Here is a 16,643-nt window from a genome sequence, read left to right on the forward strand (position 1 = left end):
CCCCTTGCACCGGTTTGTAAAAACGCCGGGCTGCCGTAGGCTTCTCCTGACAGCTCCTTCCCCGCCCCCGCCAGGCAGCACCATCGGGCTGCTGAGATGCAGCAAAGCATATGTAAGACACAAAATAAATAAGTAAATAAAAAAGCAGCCCGTCTATCTTGCCCGCGGCGGGGAGCGGCCCTAGCCCTTTAAGCTGCCCACCCTCCCCGGCAGGCCGCGGCGGCAGCTGGCGGCTATTTATACGCGGGCGGCGGCAGCGGGCGCTGGGCGTCTTGCGCGGGGCGGTCCCGGGGAGCGGGGCCCGGGCCGCAGGCTGCCATGGACACGGGCTTCTCCTCCACCCCGGTGAGCGGGAGCCGCTCCCCGAGCCGCGCCGACCCCGGCGCCTCGCCGCTGACCCCGGCGCGGCTGAGCCGGCTGCAGGAGAAGGAGGCGCTGCAGCAGCTCAACGACCGCCTGGCCGCCTACATCGAGCGGGTGCGGGCGCTGGAGGCCGACAAGGCGGTGCTGCAGCAGCGCCTGGCCGAGCTGGGCGCGGAGAGCGACCGGGAGCTGAGCGGCCTGCGGCTCTGCTACGAGGCGGAGCTGGCCGACGCTCGCCGGGCGCTGGACGACATCTCCCTCGAGCGGGCCACGCTGCAGGTGGAGCTGGGCAAGATCGGCGAGGAGCACCGGCAGCTGCTCAGCAGGTCGGTGGGTGCCCGGGGGCCCTCCCGCCGCACCTGCGGCCCCGAGCAGGCCTCCCCGCGCCGCCGCCTCCCGGGGCTCTGGCGGGGCGAGGGGAGGGCGAGGCGCTTGGCAGCGGCTGTGTGTTGGGGAGGGAGCCCTCGGTGCTGTAGGGTGCCTGGGTCGCGGCGGGGGTGGCTCCCCAAAGGCGCTCCTGCGAGGCTGGAGCGTCTGGGGTCAGGGGCGAGCTGAAGAGGTGCCGCAGGGTGAGTGCCTCCCGCTGTGCGACTGCTGGGCCACTCCAGCACCTCCCTGGGGTGGGCATGGGGCTCCCCCAGGCTTTGGGTGTTGGGGGGCCTGATGGGGATAGTGTTGCACGAATGCATCGCTGACAGGGGTTGGCATCACACCTGTGTTTATAAGCACTTAAGGAGCTGCTGTGCTGCAAAGCATCTAGGTTATGGGTATGGGGGAAGGAGTCTCTGTATGGAGTCAGCTCGAATCTTTGGGGGGGCTTATTAGCTCAGAGACTGCCTAGAGGGGAGTACACAGAGGAGGCAGTCCTGTAAGCAGTATAGTTTACCTGAGTCAAGCTGGTACTACACAGAAATTGTTCTAGTGGCTTTTAGGTCTTGATTTACATGCTAATGGGATGAACTGCTGCTGTACCAGGCTTGATTTTCTTGCAAGCTTCTTTCTATCCTGAGCCTGGAATCACCTTGTTGTCTAGTCTTGCCAAGCCTGAAACAAAGGAGTGGCCCAGTGTAAGTGCAATCAAATCCTCTTGAAGGGGGGAAGAAGGTGGGTATTGAAGAGAAGGGAACAAGTGTCCAATCCCAACAAGTTTCCTCTATGGATATACACAGAGTGCTAGCACTACTAGTTACTTTAATGCCCCATTGTACTGCTAAATCAATTACAGACTTGAAATAATTTGGGTGTCCACAGGCCCTCTAAATCCTGTTATAAACTTCTATCATAGCAACTTCAGGCACCACTTTTAACACTTGTGTGGAGCAAATATTGCCCCCTCATAGGCCCAGTAGGATTTAAGTAGCTGTTCTACTTGGGAATAAAACATGTTTTTACTCTAAAAAGCTTCTGTCTTCAGCTGCTTAGAAGTTCTTGGGCTTGTCTCATTCATGCTGGGTTTTGGCTCATAGATCTACTTCATAAATCTAACCAGCCACTTGAGTGGACAGTGAAGAGAGGGGTAATGCCAGTTCTAAAACTTTTCTGCTGCTCTCTGTGTTTGTATAACTGTGGCTTTGTTTATAAAGCTTTAGGCTTGGCAAGTATGCAATCCTCTGGACTGTTGGGGTTTTTTTTACTTTAAAGTAACTAGGTCTTAGAAGTGGTTAACTTTACAGCCCATGGGAAATGATACATAGTGTGCATGCTGCTTTCTGAAAGGACTAGACTGAAGTCCTAATATTGTGTGTTTTGTAGCTGGGTGTTTTGCATCTGGGCTGCCTAACTGCAGATGTCTCGGATGACTTGGAACAAACTACTTTGAGGGTATCGTGCCCTTTATATATACACCCTTTAAATAACCTGGAACTCTTATAGGATGGAATGTCACCAGATAATTTCCCTACAGCATTAACCATTGGCTCTTATTAATCACTGGTAAAGAGACTTAAAACTTCAGCAACTATGAAGTGTGCTTGCACTTCAGCTTTTTTCTTATGACTTAAACAGTAGTAACTGGAAGTAGGCCAAAGCTGTTTGGGGAGGAGGAGTTGTGGATAAGCATGAATTTGGACCCTGAGGAAGGTCAAAGCAGCCACAGTAGCACAGCAGAGAAAGACAAGACCAGTTTCTTGCTGCACCAGTGAGCCCATGTGCGTTTTGCTATTGAACCTGACATATGCAGTGTAGCAAGCTGAAGCTGTAAGAATGAATTCTCCAAGTGCTGTTTGTGTCCTCTAGTCTTGTCAAACTGGAGTCTGTTTCAAATATACCTGAACTCTTTTGGTAAAATTATTTAAATGTTCCAGGTCAAGCATGTGTGACACCCTGATTTACAAGGAATGTGATTGGCAGTGCCTCAAAGTTATTGCTTGCAATTGATAGTCAATAAGGCATGCCTAGCTCTGGAATGGTTGCTATATGGAATGTTGTAGACTACTGTAATTGTCACTGCTTGCTGTATAATAATGTGAAATGGCATTCAGAACCCCAAACTTGGTTTAAAAGGGTAGTAAATGCTCTTGTCAAAGCCAGACTTGTTAAATTGCTGTTCTTAAAGATGAAATGACTCGCTTCAGGGTTCTCTGAAAATAATATTTGTCAGGAAGGAATATAGGAAACCTGAACCTGGCTTGTCAGAGGCCTGCATCAGGAAACTGGACCATCAAACCACAGAGTTAAAACACAGATACTAATGGAATTTCAGTCTGGCACACACTTTGACTGCAGAATGAAATTGATATTATTGTAGAATGAAACAGTCAATATTATCATTGTGTTATTGATATGCTTGTTAATATCATAACTAATACTTGCAATGAGAGGTAGTGATAACAGATCCCAAAAGGAAGGTGACTAATTAATACCTAAAAAAGAAAGAAACCTGCAAATACTAAAAAAAACTACAACATGTTATCTTGTTTTTCATTGTTACCCCAGTAGAGTTATTCTCTCCTCAGACTCTAGGAAAAAAATAAATAACTCTGCTAGCAAAACATTTGGTTTTGTGTCATGGTCATGAAGTACAAGGACACAATCAACAAATGTCTCTGCATAGCAGGGCTAGAGATGGCCTTGAGCAAGAACCTGATGTATCCACCTGCCTCAGGCCTGTGTTGGAACCAACCATATCTGCATCCCTTCCAGCAGATATTTTTGTAACCCTTTCTTTAAATTCCAGATGATGAAGATTCCAGAATATCCCCCCAGGCTGTGTGCTTCAATGTTGAACTACTGTTAGTTTCCTCTCCCTAACATCTAACCCAAATATTCCTCCCTGCAGTTTAACCCTGCAACTTCCTGTCTTTTCCACAACAGACATGGAAAACAGATTCTCTTCCTCTATGCAGCAGTCTTTCATGTATGTAAAGACTGTTATGTCTCCTGTCACTTTTCTCTTCTCTAGACTAAACAGCCCTTGTTTTTTCCAATCTTTCCTTGCAGTCCAAGCTTTCTAGAGCTGATCACTCCTGCAGACTGACTTTGGAGTCTATCCAACTGGTCTGCTCAGTTATCAACTGGAAAACTCATTGTATGAATTATCACAACTTAGCCACTTGGCAAAACAGATTTTGCTAAAATAAACTGAACACTTCACCCTTTGCAATCTCAAATTTGAGTTTTGAGCAGGAAGTCAGGCTCTGGATAGTGGTCAAGCAACTGCAAGGATTTTAGAAGTTAGAGCGGTCTAGGAAATTATTGCCCCTTTCTCTGACAAGAACTCACTGTGGGCCCAGCACTTACCTACTGTGATGTCCAGTAAAACTGGCAACTTAAACTGTGCTGGCCATCCAGGTGGTACCTGAGGGCTTTGTACCTGGGTATTTGTGCAAGGAAATGGCTCTCTTCTGAAGGCAAAGCTTCTTGCACCCTGTAACTGCCATGGTGTGAAGGAGGGAAGAGTGTGTGACCCTTCCTGAGGGAGAAGAGTCCCTTGCAGGGCTGCTGTGAGGGAAGGGTGGTTGCTGTGGGGGTTTGTTGCCCTGTGGCAGGAGCTGAGGGGCTGTAGGAGGTGAGGCCCCAGCTGGGGATGTGGGGCTGACAAGCCTGCTCACCAGGGCCCGGCTGGAGGCCCCCTCCTGGGGACAAAACTCCTCCTGTGCTGTGGGCAGGAATGTCCTGGGGGCTGTGGGGGATGAGGAATGATACTGCCTGGCACCCAGAGCTGGGATCTGCCTCTGCCTGAAGAGGAGAGAGCGTGCTTTGCCCCCGTGTGTGACCAGCATCGCCCGCCACCCTGCCTCAGGAAGGCAGGCCTCAGCTTGCTGGCACCCTGCCTGGCTGCCCTGAGGCGCTGCTGGGCCTCCCCTGCGGTGGAAGTGGCCTCCATGGCTGTTCCCTCCCGGTGAGGAGTGTGCTGGGCTCAGAGCCCTGGGGGCCACAGCAGTGGTGCCTTTTCATGGCCAACAGGCAGTTTGCCAGGAAGCTGGTGGCAGCCTCTGCTGAAAGGAGATGTCTGTGTGAGCAGCTTGTTCAGTGGTGGCAGGTCACTGTGGTCTGGTGAACTTTGGCTTTGAGTGTGACTAGTCCCTCCCTGTAGAGACAGTGGTCTGTGCCATCCCTTCCCTCTCTGGTAATGCTGTGGAAAATAGCTGGCTTCCACATAGGATTCACACAAAATGAGCCGGAAACTGGGTCAGAAACCTTTCTGGTTAAACAAATGATGCTTGTCTGAAGGGCCTGTCTGGTTTGTTTTACAGCCTACCCTGTGCTCTCACTGCAAGTGTTAACCTCATTTCTGTTTCAGTTCTGCCACAGACCCCTATGAAGGTAAACACATTAAAAACAAACTTTCTCCCTTGCCGACTGCAACTTACGAGTGTAAAACTTTCACTTGTAGGAATTCAAAAAAAGAAGCTGATTTAAACCTGGCACAGGCTCGAATGAGAGACCTTGATGCTCAGCTGAATGCGAAGGAAGCTGACTTGGCAACAGCTTTGAATGAGAACCGAACCTTGGAGAATGATGTTCGTGAATTAAAGGATCGAATAGTCACTGTAAGGCTTGTTCTGGAATTTCAACTTTGCTTTTGTTCCTGAAGCTTTTGCTTGCTTTTCCCCAACTAGTTACTAAGATCTAAAAGCAGAGAAAGACTGTTATCTATGGCAATGGCAGGTGGACAAAAAGATTTCTACAATCTTGCTGAAAGCAAATGCTACTGATAGTTGGTCTGTTAAAACTTCACCTGTTGTGGGTACCTTTAATTCTATTTTATGACCACAGTATGTCATGTTTCTTGTTCTAAGGGCAAAGCAAGTGGAAATGTGTACTGCTGTAGCCCCTGTAGCATTCTCTAACATGTCAGCAAAGGAAGCATTTGATGGAGCCTGCTTCGCTATGCCTAAATCTAGGTAGTATAAATAAGAAGTTCTGACTACTTTTTTGTAGTCTCTTGTGCTACTAAAGATAACTCTGCTGGAGTTGCTACTTTATCAATGCATTTCTAAGAGCATAGCTTTTGTATCTTCATGCTTTAGTGTGATCATTGAACAAGCTAATATCAAGTCTTTAGGATGAAAACTTACAAGGTTTTTTGTTGGTTTGTTTACCATTAAAGCAGCAGACTCCAACAGTGGAAGTGTATAACAGTTTGTCAACATAGGCTATATTTGGAGGATTTAATTTGTTAAGCATCAAACAAATGATATCAGAAGTTAGGGAGAAGTTTGCCCTACCTAGTGTTGTGAAGGGGAGGAATGTATATGGATGGTGCAATTGATTCATCAGAAGTCTACTTTGAGGAGTCAAGTTTAGCTGGTGGGATTAAGGGCTGCTCTGTTTGCTTTGTGGGAACTCTGGCCTATGTAGCAAATAGGATTCTTTCTGTTGCTAATATGCTGGATTCCACTGAAGTAAGAATTTAGAGTAACCAATTTAAGTAGCGTGTTTTGATTGCTGTGGAATGAAGCTGAATGACCTATAATAAGTTGACTGTCTTCGTTTGGATAAATGACCTCTCAATTTTGATTATCCTGATGTCTTTTTCTAGCTGAAGCTGTCACTGGAGGATGCCAAAAAGCATCTCCACAGTGAAACATTGAAGAGGGTGGACCTGGAAAATCATATGAAAACTTTGCAGGAACAAATGACATTCCAGAAGCGCCTTCACGAAGATGTATGTTTTAGCTTATTAACAAGGATTTTTTTAGGTGTCCATGATCCCTGGATGCACTTAAAAGCAATGTTAAGATGTGCTTTATCCTTAAAAAGGTAACTAGCTGAGTCAACCTATGACTCCACCAGTCAATAAAATCCACCTAACTAGGAAGACTTCAAGAAAGTACACAACCTCATGTTAACTGGCATAGTACGAATAGGTATCTGGAATATGAGATAATTTTCTCACACTGCACTTCTGAAGGTAACTACAATCCCAATATACTACTTTGTGTAACTGAAAGTGCATATATTGACGTTAAATGATTCCAGATGTTTGCTAGAAGCCTAAAATTGAAGAAGTTAAATCTTCTTTAATAAGCAACTTATGTTCCCTACTTCCTTAACACTTATCAAAGGTGTCTGGTAACCTTTGTGTGAGAAGTCAGTACATAGCACTAAAAACCATGTGAATGTAAACTAACTTCCTTCTGACTGGAAGGAATCTCCAAGTCTGTGGCTTAAGTGATAGAGAATTCCAGTTTCTTTAACCAACTGCTATTACTTTGAATAAAACAATAGGTGAAGTAACAGTGCTTAAAGAGACTGAAGTGTATATGCATGTGTTCTAACTAAAGAGAAGCAGAGAAATCAATCTAGTTCAAAGAATTTAGTCTTAATTGACTACAAACTGCTGCATTTATTAGTTCAAGCAATGTTAGCAGTGAGGTAGCAAAACAACCCAGCACAGCCAGCAAGGTAGAAGTATCCAACCTAAAGGATGAATATCTAAGATCTGAACAAAGATGAATTACTGTGCACTCAGTGATAAATCCGCTCCAATATTGAATGACTTGTTAAGCTGATACAGTAAGTCCAGTCTCAAATCAAACTGTATTAGCTTGCTTATTCTCAGAAATTTTTTCTCCTAGGAGCTCAAGGAGACAAAAAGAGTCCACGAGAGCAGGATAGCAGAAATGGAATCGGACTGTCAGAGGGAACTTGAGAGTAAGCTCTTGAATGTTCTTCAGGGGCTCAGAAAACAACAGGAAGAACAAATTCAAGGATACAAAGAGGAGCTGGAGCGAACATTCAGTGCAAAAGTGAGTCTGTAAAAGATACCAGTAAAACAAAGCTTAAGTTCTCTGCACCTTGATATGATTAAAGTCACACTAGCATAAATAGCTGACTGCCCCCCCCATTCAGTGCAGAGCTTCTTGGCAAAAGTTGTTATGGAATTTCAAAGCAGTGTCAAATTTGACAACTTCTATGAATGCTTGGTCCCAAACAAAACTGGTTCAAGCATACTGTCACTTTGAGAAGTGATTTGGAATGGCTAATTTAACGAAGTCGATCATAATTCAGACTTCTGACAAATCTGAGAGCTTGTCTGACAAATTCAGGACCAAGGTGTGCTATGTTTGTATTAAGTAATTTCAGTATTCTTGAATAAAACTCAATCTACTGATTATAGTTTTACTAAAATGCATGAAATAAGGTATTAGTTCTACAAGAGCACTTTTAGATGTATGAGTGCAAATGTCCCTTCCCAGTTGCTAGTAGTGGGTAAGGGGGAGAGGGTGGCTATTGGAAGTAGCTTCACAGTTTGTCTTCCAGAACTGGTCTGGTCACCTCTTTCCCAGCACTAGCCACATACACAGGAAAAAGTAGTACTTTAGGATTATACTCTTGATAGGCAAGATCCCAGGGGTTTCTGGGTTGGTTGCAGTGTACAGCATTGGTATCTTAAGCCTTCTTTAATACTTGGTGCAGAATGACATGATCTGCTACTTCTCTAAAGAAGTACATGTGTTCATTTCTTCCTGGTTCTTCTGGCTTGCTCTATACTCCAACTTACATGCCAACTCAGTGAGTTCCTGTGGATGCTTCTGTCCAGGTTTTTCCACTGGAAGTTCTGTGAGTGCCTCTTGTTAGGAGCATGGCTTTACCTTATCCTTCCTTGAAACATCTCAGGATTGAATTGCTCTAGAAATAGCTCAGTGCTTCTTATAGGGATGCAGGAACTGTTTAGTAATAGAACTTTTGGGGAGGAGCAATAGTTTGATATGCACACCTAATGTCCTGTAGCCCCATGCTTTGACAAGCAGCTTCTAAATGTATTCTCCATTGTTCTTCTGGAGAATCAATTTATTTAATATCTATACAAAGTCTTCATGCATCTGTAACTGAAATATCCTAATCCAGCCATTTTCACTACTGGATTATTGCTGACTTTTTCTGACATGCATGTCAAACTTCTGTAAACCTCCCTGAAAAGCAATGAAAAACTTTGATGTGGACTTTATTGGTATCTGCACACTTAAGTAAAATATAACTACTTCCAGATGTAACAGCTTTCCTTATTTAACAGTTTTCCTTATTTAAAGTACATGTTCATAAGCAACTCAGTAATGAGTGACTTATCCATAGGTGGAGAATGCCCAGCTATCTGCAGCAAGAAGTAGTGACTTTGCTAATGCTGCTCGGGAGCAGCTGATGGAAACAAAGCTGAGAATTGATGCTCTGTCATCTCAAGTTAATCATTATCACAGCCAGGTACTATCTTTATTTGTGTAACCTTAGAATTATTTTAATGTAGATACCCAATTCAAAATATTGGCCCCTCCTCTCTAATTTTCAGTTATGGTTTAAGTGGTTTTTCTATCCCCTGAATTTTAGAATGCTGCTTTGGAGAACAGAGCAAGGGAGCTACAGGAGATGCTGGATTATGATCGTGATCTCCATCAAAGGCGTATCGCTGAAAAAGAGAAAGAAATGGTGGAAGCCCAGCAGCAGGCACAAGCACAGTTGGAAGAATATGAACATCTCTTGGATGTGAAACTGGCTCTAGATCTGGAAATAAATGCCTACAGAAAGATGCTGGAAGGAGAGGAACAGAGGTAGGCTATGATAATATCTTCATATGAAAACTTGCTTCATCCAAGATCTCTACGCTTACTAACAGTATATTCTTCAGGATGTGGAGGAGGCAAGAAATAAATACTTAGTATGTCATTAGTGCCATAATTTAGTTCTTGAAGCATAATCTTCTGTAGATTGTATTTACGTCCTACATCTACCATATGGTGTAGTAAGATGAAGTAACTTGATAAACCCAGCTGATAAAGTTCAAATGTCCATTAGACATCCCTCAACTTTCTCTTAAAGCTTTGTGCTACATCCTAGAGAGATACCAAAGACAGTGCTCAAGTTTCATGCATGAAACTGGGAAAATGTATCAACTCCCAACTATCCAGACACTGTCTGGTGAGAACAACATGAGCTCTCACTACATGCTAGGAAGGGTCAAACTTAAACTACTTCCACTAAAGATTGTGTTTGTAGAGAATTTAAAGGAATGCTTACTGCAATTAGGAATCTTTCCTCATCAACATAAGCTTGCTCTGAACTCTAGGGCTGGAGCTGTATTCCAGACTTAACAAGCTACTTAACTACTCTTGCCATTAAAAATCTTATATTGAAGACTTTAGGGAAAGCTTGGATATAAGCTCTTAGGCTTGGCTATAGTGGGAGGATAGGACTGAGAAGAACTAAGCATGCTGGATACTCAAGTGAATGTTATCCAACTCCCTTCTAGGCTAAACCTGTCATCCAGTCCATCTTCACACAGCATTGCAACTCAAGCAACAAGTCAAGGGCGATGGTTCCTGCACGGGAAGAAAAGGAAAATGAAAGAAGCTAAAAAGAGAAGGCATAGTGCTGGATTTAAGATTGTTCAGCATGCTTCATCTTCTGGAAATGTATCTATTGAAGAAATCGATGCAGATGGGAAATTTGTGAGGCTTAAAAACACCTCTGATGAGGTACTTCTGTTCATTCAAGTCTGCATGACCTTCATTGCAAAGTATGACTGCTTGTAAAGCAACTTGTAGCTTAGTGAGAGATGGCAATGGGGAAGGATGAAGACATATGAGGGAAGAGTACTGCCAAAAAAACCTCAAAGTGGGGACTTCTCAGCTAACCTGGCTGCTGTCAAGAGAAGACTAGAGACTGATTCTTTTTTTCTTGGTACTGCAAGGTGTTTTGTTCACAGGGCTATCTGGGAGGTGCACTGGGGTTCTGTGATGCAGAAATCTAACACCTTCTGCCGTTACTCATCAGATTCAGGCTAGTGCCATCAAGAAGTACTACTTATCCTCAGTGAACTAAATAAGATGCTTGGTAAATTGGATAATGAGAGCTTCTTATTACTTAAAAATGCTTAAAACAGCTAAAAGGTTGAATAGACCCGACTGTCTAATCCATGCAGAGGATTTATCTGACCCATTAGATGATAATTCTTTGCCTATTCTAGTCTGCAAATCCAGAATTATTAGAACTAATTCTCAGAGCGTCAAAACTTGTGACTGGTAGTTTAGCCACTTCAGCCTGAAATGCCTTAAATCTTCACATGCTGCTATGTATGTGTTATATATGGCCCAAGCTGAGAGGTGGGCATGACAGACTTCATTTATCAGAATCTCCCTGCTAAAGAGCATCATGATCCCCCTTCAACAGAAGGCAAGAATAGGTGTGCCTAAACTTGTGGGACAGAGTAATCCGAAGGAAGTACAGGGAGAAATCATAGGGAGGCTTTAATGGAAACTTGAAGGCTTCCTCAGAATTGATCAGCTTCTTGTGTGCTGCAGGAGTGGGACTAAAACTGACCCTTGAATCTGGAAAGAACCTTGCACTTGTATGGTATGGTGTTGGTCTGTAATACTGAGAGAAATTTCTTGTCTCACAGGATCAACCACTACATGGATGGGCGTTAAGACGACATCTTGGAAATGTGTCAGATGTAACATACAAATTCCCGTCACAGTTCACTCTTCAGGCAGGCCAAGTAGTTACAGTAGGTAGTGGTTTTGTAAAACCTGGAGCTCTGTTCTTGTTATGTTAGATAACAATAAAGATTCATGTAATAAGGAAAACCAAATTGATACTGCAAGTGCCTAAGGAAATAAAATCCTTAAATTTTACGTGGGGAGGGAGATGGGAAAAATCCTTGCAGCAACTTGATCTGAAATGCCAATGAACTCTTCCTTAGAGCTAGATCTTGGATTGAACTTGGATCATCCCAGACTGGGATGTGCTGTTATTGTGAACAGACTCAATATATTCTAGTTTATTCTTAGGGTTCCCCATATTCTAGTGATAAGTTGTGTAAAGAGTTACACTGTTGCTAAAAGTTTTAGTCCACTACAGTTCAGCAATGCTGAGCTCATGATTTATGGTACTAAACAGTATCTCTAAAATCACACTCTGAAGTATGTTTAGATAGTGATCAAAGAGCCTAACTCTACACTCTGTATTCCAAACTCTGTACAAGCTTGCTCAAGAGATCTGTGAGTGACCCCGGGGCTAGAGGCTATCTTCAATAGGTATCTACAAATGGCTGCCATGAGTATGTCTGTAACTATGGCTTGGCTCTGACTCAAGTGGTATGTGTGTCCAAGCAAGGCTACCTCTACATCAGGTAGAAGCTGTTAACAGACTTTTCTGCACTTACTGTTTTACAGTATTCAGTTAAAAACAAAACAAAACAAAAAAACCAACACAAACCCCACCATTATTGGTAGTCCTGAAGAGAACTGACATGCCAGGGATCACAGTTCTGTTTCTGTTACTAGACATCTTTGGTATTGAAGTACTTAATAGTTAGATTAGGATTCAGTCTAACATACATAGCTACAAATAAGATTATTCAGAAGCTCACTGTGAATCTGTTGCAGATCTGGGGTGCAGCTGCTGGTGTAAGCCCAGGTCCTACTGATCTGGTCTGGAAGTCTCAGAAGTCTTGGGGAGCTGGGGATAGTATTGGTGTTACACTCATCACAGATGACGGTGAGGTAAGCGAGATAGTAAATAAATTCTACTGTCCTAATACTAAACTTGTTTGATGTGCTTAATTCTTGAGGGTTCTTGATGGCAATTCAATTGTATTCTAGGAGCTCGCAGAGAGGAAGATAATGCATGTACCCAGAGGAGAAGAAAGCAGTGAGCAAGATGAGGAAATAACTGGAAGTGAAATGGAGCTTTCATCCCAGGTAAGCTGCTTGAAGTTTAAATACATGCTATTCAATGGCCATTTTTCAAAACTGTATGAAAATACTTCCCCAAGTACCTTCCATCTTCTACAACTCTTAACATTTTTCTTGATGTCAGACCAAAAGAAGAAGAAAAAAGAAATGTTGTTTGGTTTCATGATAGTGGTTCCTGTGAGCATCCTTAAGCAGGTGAGATGGTGAGAATCATGCTTGTCATCTCATAGAAAACTTGCTTCATTAATAGTGCTGCAGTCTCTTGTCCCATGTAGGATGTAGCTTGCATGGCTTTGCATCAGAAGTGGAATTGATGTTTTGCTTATTCTCTGGTTGAGTATGATCAAATAGTAGCATTAACTGTTTGGTCTCTTATTACTGACACACTAAAAAATACTAGCTTTAATGTCTGTTCCATCTGAACATCTGAGTATGAATAAACTTAAAAGCTGTGACCCCAAGATCAGAATGCAAACACTAACCAGAAATATCTCTATTTACCTGACTTACCTGACACACTACTGTCTGTGACTTGCTCTTAAGATAACTTAAATTCACAGTGAAGAAACCTAGTATTTCCACTCAAAAGTATTAAAAGGCTGAAATCAAAGTTCTTAATGTATTGATTGCCTAAGTCCCTCTTAAATTCAAGCAGAAATTTGAGGCACTTCTGTTACAGCTCATTTCAAGGAACTACTTTTTCTTACTTTGCTGTGCGAGATAAATATCTCAGCCTTGCTTCAGTTGTAAATACTTTCTTCAATACTTTCCAAGTGGAACTTCAGCAGAGATGCAGGTCATGCTAATGGAATTGATGTAGTTAAATGGAATAAGCATGTTTTGTACCCAATATACTTATGACCCTTTGGCCACAACTGGCATGTTGTAATGCCCTGTGAAAGACACTCTAGCCCCCTCCAAATGGTTTTTGACTGACCATATTACAAGTCTGAACTTCTGCATATAGACTGTTCCTGGTGTACTTCACTGTATTAGTAGTCAGGTATCTTCAACAGAACTAATACAAGGGCTTTAAACTGGTTATAACTGAACAATTATAGACTGTACTTGACTCTTGAGTTGGTTTGTTTCTTGACTTGAAATAGCACTGAGTCCCTTTTGCTAGTACAAACTCCAAGGCCCTAAGTGCAAGGGGATGCCTAGCTAAAAAGTCATTCTCTCCCTCCTGCTGACACAGCATGTTGAGCTACCACAGCTCTTTCTAAAACTGATCCTACACAGTTACAATGACTTGCATCTTACTGCACTGGTATTAAAGTCACCACCATTTCCTAGATATTTTCATAATATACCTGTCTGGAAACTTACGTACCTTAGTATGGTCTTTCTGAAAAAATGTACCTAAGAACAAGCAGTTACTGCCTGCTGCCTGGTTCTGTTCCTTGTCCTGCTTTCAAACAGAAAATCTGGGTTGATATCTATTACTACAGTGCTGCCTGGCTTAAAGGATGCTTCTCAGTCTCTTGCTGAAGGAGGGTGAGACCCTGTTAAATACGCTATTGTGAAAGGTTCTATAATGCTATTCTAGCCTTTGGGCTCTTAATGCACAACATACACCAAAATCATTGAAGCTTTAGGCTTATGAAGACACTTACTGATACAAGCTTTATGTGTTCAGGGTAGGGCCTCTCCTCAAAGTTTTACTGGTTTCTTTTAAAGGCTCTTTATTTGACTTAATAATATGGCTTGTTTGGCAATCAATGATGAAAAGCAAAAGTAACTTTCTTCCTTACACCTCTGATCTGTTTTACCAGCAATTTTATAATAGTTGTGTGACACTTATGGTAAGAATCAATTCTAATACTATCACTCAAATGTTAATGTCATCCCTGTCTGAATTCCTATAAAACTTTTGTCATTAGTACCTATATGCTTCTGCTGCACTGGTAGTTCTGAAATAATGGCAACTTAGTAAAAAAAACAGTTGACTTCTTGCATGTGGTAAAGTGATGCAAAGAAAGCATGCTGTGCTTTAAAGGAAGGCAGGGTTTCCATGGTTTTTGCTTTTACCATCCTAACTAGGGTAGCATGAATCTGCATGCCAGTTAAGTTTTGATGTTTTGGAATCGGGGTACTGATATAGTTTGATAGGCTTTCGTTAGGGTGTAGGCTCCTCATGTATTGCATGGGCTCAAATTCTGAAGAGCTTGTATTCTTTTCCCCACCCCCAAACCATCTAGTACAGTTAAGGTACTGCCTCTCTTGAAAACCTGCTTTGCTTTATTAATAAGTGACTAAATTCACAAACCACTAAAACCATCACACACCTATATGAGGATCAGTTAGGAAACCAGCAATAAATACTAAGTTTGTACACATACTAATTAGCCTAATGTCTTCACATTTTATTTCTGCAGCGAAGTGAGGATCCTAGCTGTTCTGTGATGTAATGTGGACAAGATGATGGTCATGTGAAAACACTTCTGAAGAGACTATGTGTTTTGGTATCTTCTGCAATATCTGAAACTTGGAATTTGCATCTCCTATCTGACCTCTTTGTAAAAAAAAAAAACCCCAACACTGGCTATAACATGATGAAATTTCCTACCTTCTGATACTGGACCCTGTCTGTGGACTCACTGGTACAAAGAGCAGTAGAACAAGCTCCATGTGAAGTTATTTTTACTTTAATACAAGGATCTGATTTCCATGACCTGCTGAAACAGAGGAGGGTACAACAGTTTACAAAGCTTCTAAACGATGTGAAGTACTTGACAATGAGTGTGAGGCTGCCTCAGCTTTCTCAATGTTTGGATATGGTGTTTCTCCAAAGGTAATCTGTTTTAAGCCTGAGTGGGAAACTGTGTGGGCCATATCACACCCCAGCTTGCACCTTGAGCAAGTCTGAGCTTGGCTGAGGTAAAACACTATCCTGAAGAGTGCTGAGTATCTGAAATGTTTCCTGCTCAGATCCTCATGCTGAAATATATGAAACTGGTCTAGATCACTTGCTAGAGAACTTCCTAGAGTAAAACACTTTAAAATGAAAAGCAAGTTGTAAAAATATTCTTGTCTGTTATTTAAATGTACTGTTTCTGTTTTCTAGCACCTGGAAATCAACCAGTTTCAATATTGTATATTCTTAGACACAGTGTATCAACCTTAACTTGGACAGATGTATCCTGTAAATGTGAAAAAGCATCTCATTCCAACAGAGAAGGTACTGTAACTAGCAATATTAGCACTCTGGTCCCAACAAGCCAGCTTTCTAAGGGGCTAGAAAAAAATGCTGAAACAAAAAACACCAACTCTGTAGTAAAAAGGGGCATCAAAAATATCTGCTCTTCAAGTCCTTATGTACTAAATCTGTGCAGTCTGCAGTACTGCTTGTGTATGTCTGTTGGGCAGCCAGGGGGAATACTGCCTATTGGCCAGTATGTAATTTACTGTAACTTTAATAGCTCTGTAGTCCATGTAAAGCCTGACCTATACTCTTCAAACCAGGCAGTCAGCCTCTGGGGACACTACATTCAATTATTCTTAATTTCTTTTTACTGAAATGCTTACCTGCTGGCTCTAGGGCAAAGAAAGGGCCTTGATGAGCCACATGAAGTACACTTCTTTTTAAGAGTATGAGGGGAGGGGAGCAGCTGACATTGCTGGAATAGTTTTTTTGACTGCCTCTTACCTTGCCAAAGTATTCAGTTCTAAATTTAAGACCTGTTCTGTGTTAGGATGCAGTGTTTAAGGTGAGGCTTTCCTTATACTAGCTTGAACTCTCAAATTATTTAAAAAGTCTGGTTTTGAGACATCAGCAGTAGATGCTGGTTTAATACTTGTGTTTCAGCAGATCTGAATTCTTGTTGTACCTTATGGCTCACATAGAAATAGTTGCTGCTATAACCCTGCTCTATTTATCTTGATTTCTAAAACTTTTTTAACTAATAAAGATATTTTTCATGCATATAAAAGCAGTCTTGGACTTCATTATTTAACTTAAATAAAAGTTCTCTGTTCATTGATCTTGAGTGGCTCAAAAGACTCTGAAGCAATAAAACTGGTGCCTTTAGGGAAGATTCCCTGCAGACTGAAGAAACCTTCAGAAATTGTACTGTGCTGCCCTGTTTATAAAGATAGTATGATTTTTAGAGGGAGAAGGTATTGTACCTGTAATACACAGAAATT

The 16,643-nt window shown here is 42.5% G+C and overlaps 1 protein-coding gene across 2 annotated transcripts; it reads left to right on the forward strand.

Annotated features, from left to right (window-relative positions):
* Positions 1–284: 284 nt before the first annotated feature.
* On the forward strand, positions 285–16,429 carry LOC141948351 (lamin-B3-like). 2 transcript variants are annotated; one of them, XM_074880657.1, is made up of 12 exons: positions 285–689; positions 5,198–5,354; positions 6,347–6,472; positions 7,386–7,556; positions 8,884–9,009; positions 9,133–9,353; positions 10,052–10,277; positions 11,201–11,308; positions 12,189–12,305; positions 12,405–12,503; positions 12,622–12,692; positions 14,876–16,429. In XM_074880657.1, exons 1-11 carry the CDS (start codon positions 319–321, stop codon positions 12,661–12,663), a joined length of 1,764 nt encoding a protein of 587 aa, XP_074736758.1. In that variant the 5' UTR covers positions 285–318; the 3' UTR covers positions 12,664–12,692; positions 14,876–16,429. The 2 variants fall into 2 exon arrangements, with proteins under 2 accessions (XP_074736758.1, XP_074736759.1); XM_074880658.1 differs by lacking the exon at positions 12,622–12,692.
* The last annotated feature ends 214 nt before the right edge of the window (positions 16,430–16,643 follow it).

This window comes from Strix uralensis, chromosome 11 (assembly GCF_047716275.1).
Source record: "Strix uralensis isolate ZFMK-TIS-50842 chromosome 11, bStrUra1, whole genome shotgun sequence".
NCBI classification, from domain to species: Eukaryota; Metazoa; Chordata; class Aves; order Strigiformes; family Strigidae; genus Strix; species Strix uralensis.

Bases quoted from the DNA above. Each gene is read 5' to 3' on its own strand.
- LOC141948351 (XM_074880657.1), top strand. From the start codon at position 319: ATGGACACGGGCTTCTCCTCCACCCCGGTGAGCGGGAGCCGCTCCCCG. The intron at 9,010-9,132 runs GTACTATCTTTA...CCTGAATTTTAG, and splicing joins TTAATCATTATCACAGCCAG to AATGCTGCTTTGGAGAACAG. The intron at 9,354-10,051 runs GTAGGCTATGAT...ACTCCCTTCTAG, and splicing joins CTGGAAGGAGAGGAACAGAG to GCTAAACCTGTCATCCAGTC.